The 17206-nt window shown below is 39.3% G+C and overlaps 2 protein-coding genes across 2 annotated transcripts in view; one reads left to right on the top strand and one right to left on the bottom strand.

Annotated features, from left to right (window-relative positions):
- LOC309550239 (uncharacterized protein) overlaps positions 1 to 17206 on the top strand; it is a gene marked incomplete at both ends in the record, with an annotated part of 1760330 nt that overhangs the window by 1227128 nt on the left and 515996 nt on the right.
- The window catches only part of LOC309548805 (uncharacterized protein), a gene marked incomplete at both ends in the record, with an annotated part of 74421 nt that overhangs the window by 2791 nt on the left and 54424 nt on the right, over positions 1 to 17206 (bottom strand). Inside the window, one exon of the mRNA XM_082248746.1 lies at positions 12511 to 12520. Within this exon, the coding sequence (XP_082104872.1) occupies positions 12511 to 12520 (10 nt within the window). The remainder of the gene's footprint in view (positions 1 to 12510; positions 12521 to 17206) is intronic.

The following is a 17206-nucleotide window of genomic DNA, read 5'->3' on the forward strand; positions in this document are numbered from 1 at the left end:
CCCCGCTCTAACATACTGTACTTGAAAGTTACATAATAACAGACACATCCCTGAGGATAGTCCACACTACACCTCCATTAACAGACAGACAGTCTACAATACACTAACAGTGCTGGCGGCAGTCAGGAATGTAAATTAATATTAAACCAGTATACCAGTGGAAGATACGGGGCGAGCAGATCAGCCCCCGCCGGAGCGGTGAGAGGGAAAAAAAGACCCCCTCCTATTACATCACATTTAAAAGCTACATACTGTTAGCATTACCCTCATGAATCTGCTTCACTAAAAACTCTGTACCTACAAGATAGACTATACCACAGCCCCACAGTAAAGATCTATACTCAGCGAAGATACCATATTTATAGCCTGATCTCAGATAAATTTACGGAGAAGATAGTACAGAGAGAAGAAGGGGTCCAGTTAAATTTAAAATTGGAAAAACTGTATGAAAAAATAATGGAATTAAATAGATAAGGAGCTCTCTGACTCTATCCTCCTGCATTAAGGGGGGTTATTGGCTGGGATCTCCCTCCGGAATAACCCCTTAATTGAGATATTAATGAGACAAACAATATCCTGAATTACCTCTACAGTAAACCCCCCTCCATTGCGGGGGTTACGTTCCGGACCCAGACGCGAAAAGTGAAATTCCGCGAAATAGAAAAACCCTATTAAAATGCATTGTAGGCATGTTTATTTTACTGTCACTGTACGTGTAGAAGCATTTTAAGGTCTTTAAACACACTTTTAAAACAATAGAAACTCATTTAAACACATAAAAGATACTAAGAGACAGAGCAAGAGCTATGGAAAAAACACAAAAATATTTCATTTTTAATGATTTATATAGTAAAATAACATTACAAAAAAAAAAAAACGCAAATTACCGGGACCACAAAAACTGAACCGAGATGGAGCGGGGGATTACTGTATATCATTGAGGAATTAACAAGATAAGTTCTAAGCAAACCCCCGAACAGATACTGGACAGTGTTTGAAGGAAGTCCCTTTGATCCTCCTATCCTTGCCCCATAAGGGGACACGTGTATGACTCCCCCCTTCCCCCATTTACTTTCCACTGCTCACCCTCCCCTGTTTTGGGTTGGATAAAGAGTTTCCCAAAGAACCCCAAGGACAAAAACAACTATGAAGAACAAACAGACAAAAGAAGGGGCTGGGAAAACAACAAAGTTAACGGCTAGTCCAGGGACAATTAAAATGTATATAACCCCAGATGGAAAAGGGCAAAATCCAACACCTGCCAGTTTCCGGTCGTCCGTCATGAGGGGGAGGAGCCTAACGGCGTGCACGTAGGCTGAAGGGGGAGAAGGCTATCTCCTACATGAAGGAACTGAGGATCCCGACCGCTCCCGATCCACCTTCAGCCAGACTCTAGATGCCTAAGCTGCCGGGGATGAGTGCGGGCACTGTGAGCGGCGAACCTCGCTGACCCCCCCCTCGCCTGACGTCTCCCTCCATGGTTTGATACCACGCTCCGTGCAGCATCGATACCTGGAGGAGTTCCTCTCGCTTTGCAGTACACTGACGCCGATGCTGGCGAGCCCTGTCTCCTGCACGGCGACGCAGTCGGGCAGCTACGGCGGTGGTAGGCAGAGGCCTCTATGCTAACTGCTATCGCGGGAAGCTGGGTGTGGACAGTGAGAAGCGGGTCCCGAGGGAGCGGACCTCATGAGAGCTGCCCGGTCCACCTGAGTCCTGTGAGCGTTGTGAAGTCTACAGTGTAGCTGAAAAGGAGAGAAAGACTCCTTACCATCTTGCACCGTCTCATCCTATCCAGCACTGTCTATCTGGAGATGCTGATGCCTTGATGCCTGAGGGCTGGGAAGCTGAGGAGGACAGGAGAGCAAACAGCCCACAGACGAACAGAAAGTATTTTAAAAGAGGCCAGTCTACTAAAACCGTGAGTTACAGAGGAGTAAACCCTCTTTCTATATCATCTCTACTGTCATCCTACTGTTATTAGAAGGACTTATAAAGACTTCCTAGAGATAATATATAACAAAACAGCATGTTAAAAATATAAAGCTAGCACACCTGAGACCGATCTAGCCGCCCCTTGTTTAAACCAGTAAATTCACATTAGTGTCTTTTATTGGATTAGCAGCTGCAACAGTTTCTTCATACTTTAAATCAGCACACGTCTATACTACATGGCACCTCGGCAGCCGGACCATTATATGCAGGTATATATGTATGTATAGCAATTTAGTAGGTTAAGGAATGAAGGACCTACACAGAGACTCATAAGAAGAACACAGGTGTAAATAAGGACCTTGGAGCTGCATAAAATAATTAACACTTTTTCTGTGAAATAATACCTGGCATTGCCCAAGCATTTTGTATGCCATACAGCATGAGTTTCTTTTTTGCTCTTTTTTTTCTTTTCTAACATTTGAGGATGAGATCCACCCCAGCTTGTATAAGGACTTGAGTAGGGAGGTGGAAGGCTGGAAGTGCCTCATACCTCTATTCTTTATAGCCGCCTGTTAATACGGAGTCAATATAGAGGTTACTCGGCCTTTCTGTGTCTCCCCCCGGTTTGAATGCAAACAAATTTTATACTGAATATCAATACTATATACCTAATTTTTGAGTACCAACACATGGAGCTGTGAGATTTTATAAAGGAACCTCGGAACAACCTTCTACACAATGAGGGGTAAATCCACAAGAGGAGGAGCTATTGCAAAGTCACCAAGGGTGACCTCAAGCCCTAACACAATAAGGAAATTTATGACACAAGAAAACTCCTCAGAAAAAACATCTCAGGAAAAACAGAAGAAAGCGGAGAAAAGTCAAAAAGCTGAAGTAGCTAAATCATCAATCAGTTCAGCAAACTCTGAGTTAAGCCTAAGGACTGAAAATGATGAAGAAGAAGAAGAAGAACAGGGAGAAACAAAAGAACATGCCCCTACAAAAGGTGATATGCGAGAAATGTTCGCAGGATTGGAAAAATCATTAAAAATCGAATTGGTTAAAATCCAGACCGACCTAGGACGTGTCCAGGTGGATCTGGGACACGCCCTGGGACGGGTAGAAGAACTAGAGAAAAAACAAGAGGACCAAACAAAAATAATACAGGGAATGAGAAAAGAAATAAACGAGACTAAGAAAAAAGCCAGAGATCTAGCTTATAAACTAGAGGATCAAGAGAACAGAGCAAGACGAAAAAATTTGAGGATCCGAGGATTAAGGGATACGGCACAGGAAGAAAATTTAGGAGAAAAACTTCAAAAAATCTTAAACCCAGTATTAGGTAGAGGGGAAGAAGATCAATTACTGATTGAAAGAGCCCATCGCATAAGAAAACCGACAGGAGTCCCAGCAGAATCACCTAGAGATGTGATAATCAGGTTTCAAAACTATACAGATAAAGCACAAATATGGGAAAACCTAAAGAAGAATAAATCATTACTAAATGCAGGAAATACAGAAAATGACAAGATACAGATATTTACAGATTTGGCACCGGAAACATTGAGGAGGAGAAGAATTTTAAAGCCTTTGACAGAAGAGATGCAAAAACAAGGAATCAGATATAATTGGGGTTTCCCAGCTAGTTTAATAGGAAAAAGAGATGGACGATCAGCAAAACTCACTTTTCCAGAGGAAACTCAAGAATTTTGCAAAAAACTAGATATACAGGAGCCAAACCTGCCCGGATGGTATGAAAACGACAAAGGAGAAGAACCAGGAAGAAACTCACAGATGGAAGAACAGCAATGGACATTAGCTAGAAAGAACAAAAGATAAAATAAAATATGCGGAAATACTGTCTAAATAATGAAAGCCTGGAGAGAACTTTTTTTTTTTTCACTCCTGCCATACGCTGAGAGGTTCTCTCCTACCCTCATATCGATGTGAACTGTGTGGGGGGACTGAGGGAGGGGGGGTCGGGGGGGGGGGGAAGGAGGGAGGGGGAGGAAGGGGAAGGGAGATAAGCTATATAAAGGAAGTAGGATAGCCCCCCCCCAAAGCCGGAATGTCCTTCCAATTGAGGAAGGAGATAGATCGTGCTAATCCACTAGAGCACCACCCCAAAAGAAAATGGGTATCAGGGAGAATGACCCAAAGAAACAACTAAATACCCTAAGATCAAAAGTTGATCAAAAGAATATCAATATGAGACGGAGAGGGACGGAGGTGGGGGGGAGGGGGGGGGGGAGGGAGAGAGATGGGAGGAGGGGTAGGGACAGGGAAACTCTCCATTGCCCAAAAGAAAAAGAAATTTTAAAAGTTCGTCAGACCAACAACATGGGTAGTATGCTGTCAGCGGAAATTAAATCGATCCAACGCCTCCGTGTTCGAGGAGGAGCTGGTCCGAGCAGAAAAGATAAAAATGAAAGATGAACAACTAAAAATAATAACATACAATGTAAGAGGACTAAATTCCCATATAAAAAGGTATAAAATATTGGAAGAGTTGAAGAGAGAAGCAGCAAATATAGCTTTTCTGCAGGAAACGCACATTTCTCTCCACTCGAATATAAAACTTTTTTCCAAACACTTTCCTAAATGGTACTACGGGGACTCACCAATAGAGCGTGCAAGAGGAGTAGCAATAGGAATAGCAAGAAATATAGAATTCTCCCTAGAAGAAATGAAAACAGATCCGAATGGCCGATACATTTTTCTTAAGGGACAAATAAGGGGGATGGAGTTGACATTAGCCAATATCTACAATCCAAACAAAAAACCAAGTGAATATCTGGGGAGAATTCTGTATGACCTAGAGAGCTTTAAAAAAGGCTATTTGATAATGGCAGGGGACATAAATTTTTGTATAGACCCAAGTGTCGACAGTACATCGGGTGTAAGGATGCTGGGAGAACAAAAACTAAGGAAAATAAGGGAAAAGTTACACCAGAATCAATTAGTAGATGCATGGAGGGTTCAACATCCAAAAAAAAGAGATTATACTTATTATTCCTCAATACACTCGATGTACTCAAGACTGGATTATTTTTTTATTGACCATCGCCTATTGGAATTTATAGAAACTACAGAAATAGGTACAATCACATTGTCAGATCACGCTCCCCTAACCTTAACAATTAAGACACCGACCCACCACAAAAGTATGGGAACATGGAGGTTAAACGAAGAACTAATTCTAGAGGAAGAAATAGGAAATAGACTAGAAAAAGAACTAGAGTTATATTTTCAAAAGAATGACACACCAGAAATATCATCCGCTACACTCTGGGAAGCACATAAAGCTTATATCCGAGGAATATTAATATCCAGTGCATCAAGAAAAAAGAAAGAGAGGTCCAATCAAATCAATACATTCATAAGAGAAATATACGACCTAGAACAAAAACATAAAAAAGAATTTAAAAAAGAAATAGAGAAAAACCTTATAATAAAAAGAGATGAATTAAAAGATCTATTGGAAGAAGAATCTAGAAATCATTTCAATAGGATAGCTAGATACAGATACAAATTTGGAAATAAACCAGGAAGATCCCTAGCGAGATTACTGATGAAGAAAAAATCAAAAAATTACATAGAAAAAATTAAAAACAGTAAAAACGAAATAGTTAATCCAACCACAGGAATAGCTAAAGCCTTTCATGCCTTTTATAGTGCTTTATATAACGTCCGGAAGGAAGAAACCTCAAAAACAAGACAGGAAAGAATAATAAATATCCAAAAATATATTAAGGAAGCAAACCTGCCTAAAATCCCAGAAGATAAATTGGAACTTCTTGAAGCTCCAATTACTGAAAATGAAATAAGAGAAGCATTAAAAACCACTCAAAATGGAAGGAGTCCGGGTCCGGATGGATACACAATAAAGTACTATAAAAGATTTAAAGAAATATTAATACCAAAAATGCAAAAATACCTGAATAAAATAGGGAAGGAAGATCTAAGAGAAGAATCTCTAATGGCATATATAACGGTAATACCGAAAGAAGGGAAAGATCAAACCCTTTGTTCTAGTTATAGGCCAATTGCGTTGTTAAACGCAGACACAAAATTATTTGCGAAAATCTTGGCAACGAGACTAAAAGACTTACTAAAAACGTGGATCCATCCGGACCAGACCGGATTCGTTCCAGGCAGAGAAGGGAAGGATAATGTGATACGCACACTGCTTCTTCTACAAAAAACAAAAAAACATGAGGTCCCCTCCATCCTATTATCAATTGATGCCGAAAAGGCTTTTGATAGGGTGGACTGGGACTTCATGAAAGAAACCATAAAAAATTTAGGGATTGGGTTAAGAATGAGGCAATGGATAGAGGCACTATATAACAATCCCACGGCAAAAATCAAAATAAACGGAAGCCTATCAGAGAAATTTGGAATGAGTAATGGAACGAGACAGGGATGTCCCCTATCACCCCTATTGTTCGTATTAACCCTGGAACCATTATTGGCAAAAATTAGACAAAATGTAGACATAAAAGGAGTGACGGTAAACCAAGATGAACACAAAATCGCAGCATATGCTGACGATTTATTATTCATCGTCACAAATCCAAGGATTACTCTCCCAAACATTCAAAAGGAGTTAAAAGATTATGGAAAGTTGTCAAACTTTAAAATAAATCCAATAAAATCAGAGATTTTGAATATAAGGTTAAATACCCAGGAAGAACAAATAATAAAAACATACTTCCCATATACGTGGACAAAAGAAAAATTAAAATACTTAGGGAAATATTTAACACCTCAAACTGGAAAATTATACCAAGCTAATTATATACCGTTATTGAACGAAATTAAAACAGAAATAAGAAAGAAATCAAATGGTCAAATCTCATGGATCGGAAGAAACAATGCTGTTAAGATGTTTATCTTGCCAAAAATCTTATACACCTTCTCTTTGTTGCCAATAAACATCCCCACAACTTTTTTTAGGGTAATAAGAACCTTACTGACAAAGTATATATGGCAGTGGAAAAAACCCAGAGTACAGTACAAGATCCTTACAAGAAGCAAAACACAAGGAGGATTAGCAACTCCAGATATAGAAAGGTATTATAAGGCAGTAATTATTACACGAATGGTGGATTGGACAAAAACAGAAAGGGGGGAAAAAAGATGGGTAGAGATAGAATGTGCACAAAATAATAATCACTTACACAAAACAATATGGATCCCACCAAAATATAGGGAAACACAGGGAGCACATGAACTGACAAAGGTAGTTTATAAAATATGGGATGGGATAAACAAACAACTGAAATGGGAATACAATTCACCAATGATAGCATTAAATGGCACTAAATACTTCCCACCAGGGAAAGAAGAACAGGGTGGAAATTGGATAGGGAACACTCAATTAAAAGATATTTTACACAAAGGTCACATAAAAACACTTCAGAAATTAAAACAAGAAAATAATAATATAAAAATAGACGATTGGAGATATCTCCAGCTGAAACATTTTGTCAGCTCATTACCACAGCCGATTAGGTCTGAAAAAAATCTTAATAACATCGAGAAACTGAGTTATTCTCCCATGCAAAGGCACGGAGTTTCTCAGATTTACAAAATGCTGACGGAATGGCACAGTCTGGAAAAACCTCCATATATAGTAAAATGGGAGAAAGAAATAGGGACACATTTGCAAGGACAGGAACTTGGGACTGTACTAGGGGCGGTCGGATCCACAGCCATAGACGTAAGTACAACAGAATTAAATTATAAATGTCTATTTAGGTGGTATATCACTCCAGAAGTGATAAATAAATACCAACCAAACAAGACAGACAAATGTTGGCGGGATTGTGGCAACATAGGTACAATGTATCATTTATTTTGGGACTGCCCCAAGATAAAAGATTTCTGGCTAGAGGTTAGACAACTGATTGAAGAAATCACCGAAATAAAAATACCAAACGATCCATGGGCCTGCCTATTTCACAAAACAACAATACCTTTAAAAAAATATAATATGACTCTGGTCCCAACCATGCTGAATATAGCAATAGGAACCATACCAAAAAAGTGGAGAGAAAAGGAGAGCCCGAAAATAAAGGAATGGTGTAAAAAGATAAATAACAACTTTAATATGGAATATGTATGTAATACACAAGAGGAGATTCCAAGAAATATGAAAAGAAAATGGGGAAAATGGAAAGAATTTAAAAAATCAACTAAATATATTGAATTAAACAGTTAAGCATATCTACCATGGGGAGGCACTGTAGAATGGAAATTGTTGGCAAGAAGGGGAGGAACTCTGGGAGGGGGGGGAGGGAGGAAAAGGGAAAATATTCATGATATTTAATATATGAATCACTGTATTTCCTTTTTTTTTTACATAACCTTATTATGTAATATGTGAATCTTAATCTTAATTGGTGAAATACTGTTGTAAATTAAAATTTTATATGCAAATAAAAACAAAGTAAAAAAAAAAAAAAAAAATCCAACACCTGAAAAGCAATTGGTGGTAAAACCAAAACAAACTACTGAAGGAAATAAAAAAACAAAAAAGCAAAAACTTAAAGTAAATGAGGAATATAGTGTGAAAGCTCACAGCTAATGGGGGATAGTGAATCGGGAAGAGAGGAGGAAATGAGGATTATGGACCAACCACCCACAAAAAGAGAGATAATGGAAATGTTTGCTAATCTAGAGAAATCAATCAAAACTGAAATGGCGACTTTCCATAGAGAAATGGGACATATCCTGACCAGAGTGGAGGAAACAGAAAAAAGAACAGACGAACAGGGAAGAGAGATGAAAGAATTAAAGGAGCAGATGAAAAAATACAGTTAGAACAAAGGAATATGATATATAAAATGGAGGATCAGGAGAATAGAAACAGAAGGAAGAACTTGAGGATCAGAGGGTTGCCGGAGAAAGAAAAAGAGGAAAAACTAGAGGAAATGCTGGAAAGTGTGTTTAATCCCCTTCTGGGAAAAGCAATTACAGATAAAATGGAAATCGAAAGACTCCATAGAATATGAAAACCACCAAATATACCAAGAGAGAAAACAAGGGATGTCATAGTAAGGTTCCACAAATATGAAACCCGAGCCCAGATCTGGGAAAAAATGAGAGATAGACCTGTACTAAGATATGAAGGAGTAGAGGTAAAGGTGTTCCCGGACCTTTCAAAGGAAACAATTAATAGAAAACGCATTTTAAAGACCAATAGTGGAAACCTTAAAGAAGCATAATATACAGTATTTTTGGAGCTACCCAGCCGGACTAGGGGTTTGGAGAGAGGGGGAAGACTACTTTCTTAAGATTTCCAGAGGACATTCAAGTTTTTTGTAATACTTTAAAAATCCCAGTAATAAAAATACCGGGGTAGACAGATCAGGTAGCCCCAGAAGGGGAAATGGAGGAAAAAGATCAGCGGCAAGGATAATCCCAGAAGAGTCCAATATGAAAGCAGTAAAAGAGGAATTAAGGACAGGAAATGGGAAAAACCAGGTGGGGGGGGGGGTGGAGGGGGGGGGAGGTCGGGAGGGGAGGAGGAAGGAAGCTAAAATAGAAATATTACAGTCTGGACGGCTCCACGAGGGAAGATGCATGCACAAACCTACAACCCAATATAGGGAAGAAGGGAGGATTTGGCGAGCAAAGACAGAGTTCAACCCCGGAGATATGTCGATTAAAGTGGAGAGGAAGTAAATCGACTATCCTAGCCAAGGGTGGGGGTAAAGCTAGGTACCCATGGGGAGGGGAGAAGGAGATGGGGAGGGAGGGGGAGGAGGGATGGTGTGGAGTGGGGTGGGTTAGGGGAAATTAATAGTATAAGTGTACTCAGTCGCTATAGTAAAAATAGATTCTTATTTTCCAATCAGGGATCAGTCCTTTGGGGACACCTAAGAATAAGTAGTTTCCATATTGAATATAAATTTCTATTTTTGGAATCAGCCCTATTAATCCTATAAGTACCAAGGGGGAAAATATTATGAGTAAAGCTAGGGAAAATAGGGGAAAAAGTAAAATAAAGTGAAGGGAGCGGTTAATTATATGTCTTATAGTGTGCGAGGTTTTAGCTCGCCAGTGAAGAGACAAAAAATCATGGGGGAAATTAAGTTTCTGGATGCCGATGTGGTTTTTCTTCAAGAGACCCACATTACGCATGTCTCAAACATCAGACTATATTCCCGAAACCATCCTTTATGGTACTATGCAGATACTCTTAAGATAAAATCAAGTGGGGTAGCAATAGGATTTTGGTAAACAAAAAGGGGTGGATATTGCGCTCAGCAATCAAAACTCACAATAAAGTGCTTATGTGCATAATCAAGCCGATATTGTAACCATATTTAGCAACAACTGCAATATTAGGTAGAAAACACAAATCAGCTAGTATTTGAGTAAATAGATAAATACATATAATAAATAAATAAAGTCCTTCTTAAGGTGATTATCGTGAGTGAATAAATAGATAAACAGTCCTTTAAGTGCTCAATGCAGAGTGATGTCTCAGCAATTAAGTAGACTTGGACTTGATGGAAAAAGCCTTCACCACTAAACCTCCACCCAGTGCTCTGATTAGATACTTCTTACCAGAGAAATATGACCCCTTAATTATAGGGGGTCATAATCAGCATTGATCTCCAAAGGGGCTCCAGGCCGTCCTTAACGCTGTCTCCTCATCAGCAAGATATCAAGACCAATTGCTCATATAAGCCTCTGAAGCAGCCGGGTCTCTCTGTAAAACAGGTCAGGTGGTTGACCCTGTGTTTGGTGCACCTCCATCCCCCTTATGTGGTCTGTTTCTCATGGGAGCTTTGAATTGGGAATGGAAGAAACAATTGCCATTTGAACTGCTACAAAGAAAAAAAATTCTGGGAGGAAGCCAGCCTGACTTCGGGGTCCACAGAGAGATTTCAGATGAGACACCAACACTCGCACTTCTTCATGTAAAAGGAGTTTAAAAAATTCTCCTTTCTATTTCCGCATTCGGATGTCCAATACCCCGGAGTGTCCCATAGCAATTGGTCTTGATATCTTGCTGATGAGGAGACAGCATTAAGGACGGCCTGGAGCCCCTTTGGAGATCAATGCTGATTATGACCCCCTATAATTAAGGGGTCAAATAAAGAAGGACTTTATTTATTTATTATATGTATTTATCTATTTATTCAAATACTAGCTGATTTGTGTATTCTACCTAATATTGCAGTTGTTGCTAAATATGGTTACAATATCGGCTTGATTATGCACATAAGCACTTTATTGTGAGTTTTGATTGCTGAGCACAATATCCACCCCTTTTTGTTTACAGTTATCACGTATTTACATTTTTTATTGCAGCTTGTAGTGTGGAAGAAATCCCCACAATTGTATTATTCACAAATTTTGTTGGTTTGGCACTTATTTACGATTAATTTGTCAAATATCACTCCTTTGCGCAGTTCCCTTTTTTGGTTTGCGCCAAAAATATTTTTTTCTAGCAATAGGATTTGCCAGAGGCATGAGATTTGTTCTGGAAGACAGGCTGGTAGACCCAGAGGGTAGATTCCTCTTTTTGAAAGGGAAGTTAAACGAGGAAGAGGTCACATTAGCAAATATTTATAGCCCAAATGAAGGACAGGTAGCTTTGCTGGGGAAGATCCTGGGGAAATTAACACATTTTAAAAAAAGGAGGAGTGATCTTGGCGGGGGACCTCAACTTGAGCCTCAACCCAAAGATGGATAGTACATCGCAGAACCATAGGTTTTCGAACCACCTGATTAAGGAGGTGAGAAGAAAGTTATATCAGAACCAATTAGCAGATATATGGAGAATACTCCATCCAAAAGAAAAGGATTATACCTACTACTCAAATGTACATGCGGCATATTCAAGAATTGATTATCTTCTTGTAGAACATCGTTGGATTGAGAAAGTACTTGAGGCGAGAGTTGGGATTAGGACCCTGTCAGATCACTCCCCCATTACAGTGAAAATGAAGATGGGCAGAGACCAACCTAAAATGACCACATGGAAAATGAATGAAGATTTGATTAGGGATAAAAATGGGGAAGGGAAATAGAGAATGAGTTGGAATTCTATTTTCAAAAAAATGACATTGAGGAGACACCTAAAAATATAATATGGGAAGCACAAAAGGCCTATATGCAAGGTATAGTAATCTCAAAAGGAGTACAGAGGAAAAAAGAAAGATCTAATAAAAAAACTGGATTAATGAAAGAAATATATGACATGGAGCAAAAGCATAAAAAAATAATAAAGGAAGATTTGACTCTCCTACTGCAAAAAAAAGAGGAATTAAAGGACTTATTGGAACAGGAAACCAGACAGGAATTTAATAGGGTGGCTAGAGAGAAATATGTGGAGGGGAACAAAATCGGGAAAAATTTAGCAAGGATCCTTAAAAAAAAAAAAAAAAAGCAATTAACTTTATTGATAAAATTAAAAAAAAAAATGGAGAAATAGTGCACTCGACTACTGAAATAGCAAGAGAATTTCAAAATTATTACGAGGACCTTTATGCTGTAAGAGGTGATGGTAAACAAGAAAACAAGTTTGACAGAGGCGAGAGGATTAAAACTTACCTGGAAAAGGCTAAAATGAAAAAAATAGAAAAGGAAAAATGAATACATTTAGAGACGCCAATTACAGAACAGGAGATAATAAGAGCAATAAAGGATACCACAGTAGGAAAAAGCCCTGGCCCAGATGGGTTTACTATTACTTATTACAAACAGTATAAAGATTTACTTGTCCCAAGGTTGAAAGGATATATGAATGGACTAGGTACCCAGTTCAATATGAGTAAAGAAGCCCTCTTAGCCTCAATCACAGTCATCTTAAAGGAAGAGAAGGACCCAACGCTATGCTCTAGCTATAGACCTATTTCTTTCTTAAATGCAGATACTAAGTTGTTTTATAAAAATCTTAGCGACAAGAATGAAAGGGTTGATGGTGGAGTGGATCCATAACGATCAAGTAGGGTTCATACCAGGAAGGCAAGGGAGAGATAATGGGATTAGAACAATACTCCTGATGAAACAAATGCTTAAAAACAAAACACCAAGTGTGATACTGTCAATCGATGCTGAGAAAGCATTTGACAGAGTCAACTGGGAGTTTATGAGAACTCTGGAGGAATTAGCTATAGGACCCAGAATGATGGCTTGGATAAGTACATTGTATAGTCGACCATCAGCGAGAATAAAAATTAACGGGACACTGTCTGAACCATTCGATATGTATAATGGAACAAGACAGGGATGTCCCCTGTCTCCAATGCTTTTTGTTATCTCTTTGGAACCCTTGTTAGCTACAATAAGAGAATGCACAGATATTAAGGGAGTGGAAGTTGGGGGGGGGGGGGGGGGTAGAGCATAGAGTCGCAGCATTTGCTGACGACTTGTTGCTCTATCTCTCCAACCCAAGGATTTCCCTACCTAATATAATTAAAGTCCTAAAGCAATATGGAGAATTTTCAAATTTAAAAATTAACCAAACGAAATCTGAAATACTAAGCATTAAAATGAGTATACAAGAGAGTAATAGTTTAAAACATGGGTGTCCAACCTTTTGGCTTCTCTGGGCCACATTGAGCATAGAGAAATTTTCTTGGGCCGCATATAAAATATATACTATAGTTAAGGTATATAAGTAATAAAATTCCGCCGCGCCCCCCCCCCGCACTAATTTAACACAACTAGAGGATGATCAAATGAAATGGAATCAGTATACAGAGGTTTAATTCTTCTGAGAGACAATAAAGGAACACTCAAACCACCATGACCACTTCAGTGATTTAAAGTGGTAATGGTGGTAGGAGTCAGAAACACTGCACATGGTCACCTCCCTGCCCCCCCCCCCCCGAGGCAGCCTCTGCCTACCGTTAGTTGGGAGCTACTGTGGCCGTGCCCCCAACCCAATTTCCTTCCTCCCTAGCAACAAAATAAATTGTCAGGGGGCAGTGGGTCGCATTGCCTGTGGTTCCGGGCCGCAGGTTGGACATGCCTGGTTTAAAAAGTGAATTTCCCTTTGTATGGAGGAGAGAGGAGTTAAAATACCTAGGTATCCAACTAACGATTATATAGGGCTAACTTCCTCCCACTATTAAATTAAATAAAAATGGAGATTAATAGATTAATAGCAAGGCCTATATCATGGATAGGAAGAATTAACATTATAAAGATGACAGCCCTTCCAAAGATATCGTATACATTTCAAATGGATCCAATACAGATCCCTTACGCTTTTTTAAAAACTTTAAGAACATTAGTAACTAAGTTTGTATGGAAAAATAAAAAATTACGAATAAAATACACAACACTAAGTAAAAGTAAAAACTATGGGGGGTTAGCACTACCAGATTTTAGGACATATTATCAAGCCTCAATCCTTACATGGGTGATGGAATGGGGGGAAAAAGTGAGTGGAAAAAATTGGGTTAAAATAGAAAATGCAATGAGTGACACAAACTTAGGTACAATTATTTGGATTCCACCAAAGTACAGAAAGTTAAATATCAATACACATACAATTACACGACAAGCACTAAAAACTTGTGATATGATATATACCAGAGAAAAATGGGAATACAACTCACCTCTTATACCACTACAGGATAAAAAAAATTTTGCACCAGGGGAAGTGAGAGAATATGGTAAATGGATGGGAGAAGAAGATATTAGATTAAAAAAACATAATAGAGAAGGGGAAAATTATTACGTTACCCGATTTAAAAGAAAAGAGGGTAAACTGGGACATAACTGAGTGAAGGTACTGTCAACTGAGACATTTTGTTGCTTCGTTGCCCCACCCAATAACAGAAGCGAACGATTTGTCTCCCTATGAGCAGATGTGTGTATCTGAGAAAATAAAAAATAATATTTCAACTATTTATAAAATATTAATTGCAGGGGAGAAGTCGACAGCGCCCCCATTCTTCGAAAAATGGGAAAGTGAACTGGGTGTCCGAACGGAGGAATTACAATGGGGAAAAAGTATAAAATTAGTACATAACTCCGCGATAGACACGAGTACGGCAGAAATGAATTATAAATTCATCTCTAGATGGTATAATACCCCAGACAAAGTGGGGGGATATATCCTGGGAAGTTCGGCCCACTGTTTGAGGGGGTGTAAGGTTACGGGTACAGAGGTTCACATATGGTGGGATTGCCCTAAAATTAAAAAATATATTGGAAGGAAGTTTTAGCCTTAATTAAAAAGATTACAAACATAGATATAAATGAAGACCCATGGTTATATTTATAAATATGTTGATAAAACAATATAAAAAAACATTGATCCCCCATTTTTTAAACTTAGCAAAAAGTTTAATCCCTTTACATTGGAAAAAAATAGAACCCCCATCACTAAAAGAATAGCTAGCACGGGTAGAAAAAACAAGAAAGCTAGAATATTTAAGACTATGTGGTGAAGGGGAAAACGAGAACAGGATTGAGATATGGGAGAAATGGCAAGATTTTAAGGAAACAAATGAGTACCTAAATGTTTAAGGAAAGGAGGGGGGGGGAGGGGAGAAGGGATTGAGTAGATAGTGGAAAAAGAGTTTTCTTCTATGTTTTGTTTGTAATCCTTTCTAGGTCTAAAAGGATATGAATTGTATTGTATTAAATGTTGTACTTTAAAAACATTTTCAATAAAGAAACTATAAAAAGAAAAAAGAAACAGACTTCATGAGGGTGGCCTGAGGGCCCGATGTCCTCTAGTGGGTCCTGTGCTCACTGCCCGGAACCGTGGAGCTCGATTGGCATTTGCCATTGAACACCAGAATTGGCAGCTCCACCACTGGCACCCTGTGCTTTTCACAGATGAGAGCAGGGTCACCCTGAGCACATGTGACATACGTGAAAGGGTCTGGAGAAGCCGTGGAGAACATTATGCTGCCTGTAACATCGTTCAGCATGACCGGTTGGGTGGTGGGTCAGTGATGGTCTGGGGAGGCGTATCCATGGAGGGACGCACAGTGGCAAGAGTATGCAGCCAGTTCCTGGAGGATGAAGGAATTGATACCATTGAATAGCCCCCACACTCGCCTGACCTGAATGAATAGAACACCTCTGGGACATTCTGTTTCAGTCCATCCGATGCCGCCAGGTTACACCTCAGTCTGTTCAGGAGCTCAGTGATGCCCTGGTCCAGATCTGGGAGGAAATACCCCAGGACACCATCCGTTGTCTTATTTGGAGCATGTCCCAACGTTGTCAGGCATGTATACAAGCACGTGGGGGCCATACACACTACTGAGGACCATTCTGAGGTCCTGCAATGACATTTCACCAAAATGGACTCGCCTACTGCATTATTTTTTCACTTTGATTTTTGGGGTGTCTTTGAGTTCAGCCCTCTGTAGGGTGATAATTTTTATATCCATCAAACTATGTGGCATACTTTCCTTCCTAATACATCACCCAGTCCATACCAGTATAGGTCCTAACGCATTACCCAGTCCATACCAGTATAGATCCTAACGCATTACCCAGTCCATACCAGTACAGATCCTAACACATTACCCAGTCCATACCAGTATAGATCCTAACACATTACCCAGTCCATACCAGTATAGATCCTAACGCATTACCCAGTCCATACCAGTACAGATCCTAACACATTACCCAGTCCATACCAGTATAGATCCTAACACATTACCCAGTCCATACCAGTTTAGATCCTAACACACTACTCAGTCCATACCAGTTTAGATCCTAACACACTACTCAGTCCATACCAGTATAGATCCTAACGCATTACCCAGTCCATAACAGTATAGATCCTAACGCATTACCCAGTCCTCACCAGTATAGATCCTAACTCATTACCCAATCCATACCAGTATAGATCCTAACGCATTACCCAGTCCATAACAGTATAGATCCTAACTCATTACCCAATCCATACCAGTATAGATCCTAACACATTACCCAGTCCATACCAGTATAGATCCTAACGCATTACCCAGTCCATAACAGTATAGATCCTAACTCATTACCCAATCCATACCAGTATAGATCCTAACACATTACCCAGTCCATACCAGTATAGATCCTAACGCATTACCTAGTCCATACCAGTATAGATCCTAACGCATTAGATAGTCCATACCAGTATAGATCCTAACGCATTACCCAGTCCACACCAGTATAGATCCTAACACATTACCCAGTCCATACCAGTATAGATCCTAACACATTACCCAGTCCATACCAGTATAGATCCTAACGTATTACCTATTCCATACCAGTATAGATCCTAACGAATTAC

The sequence above is a fragment of the Pelophylax lessonae genome (assembly GCF_965119305.1).
Source record: "Pelophylax lessonae genome assembly, chromosome: 3".
Lineage (NCBI taxonomy): Eukaryota > Metazoa > Chordata > Amphibia > Anura > Ranidae > Pelophylax > Pelophylax lessonae.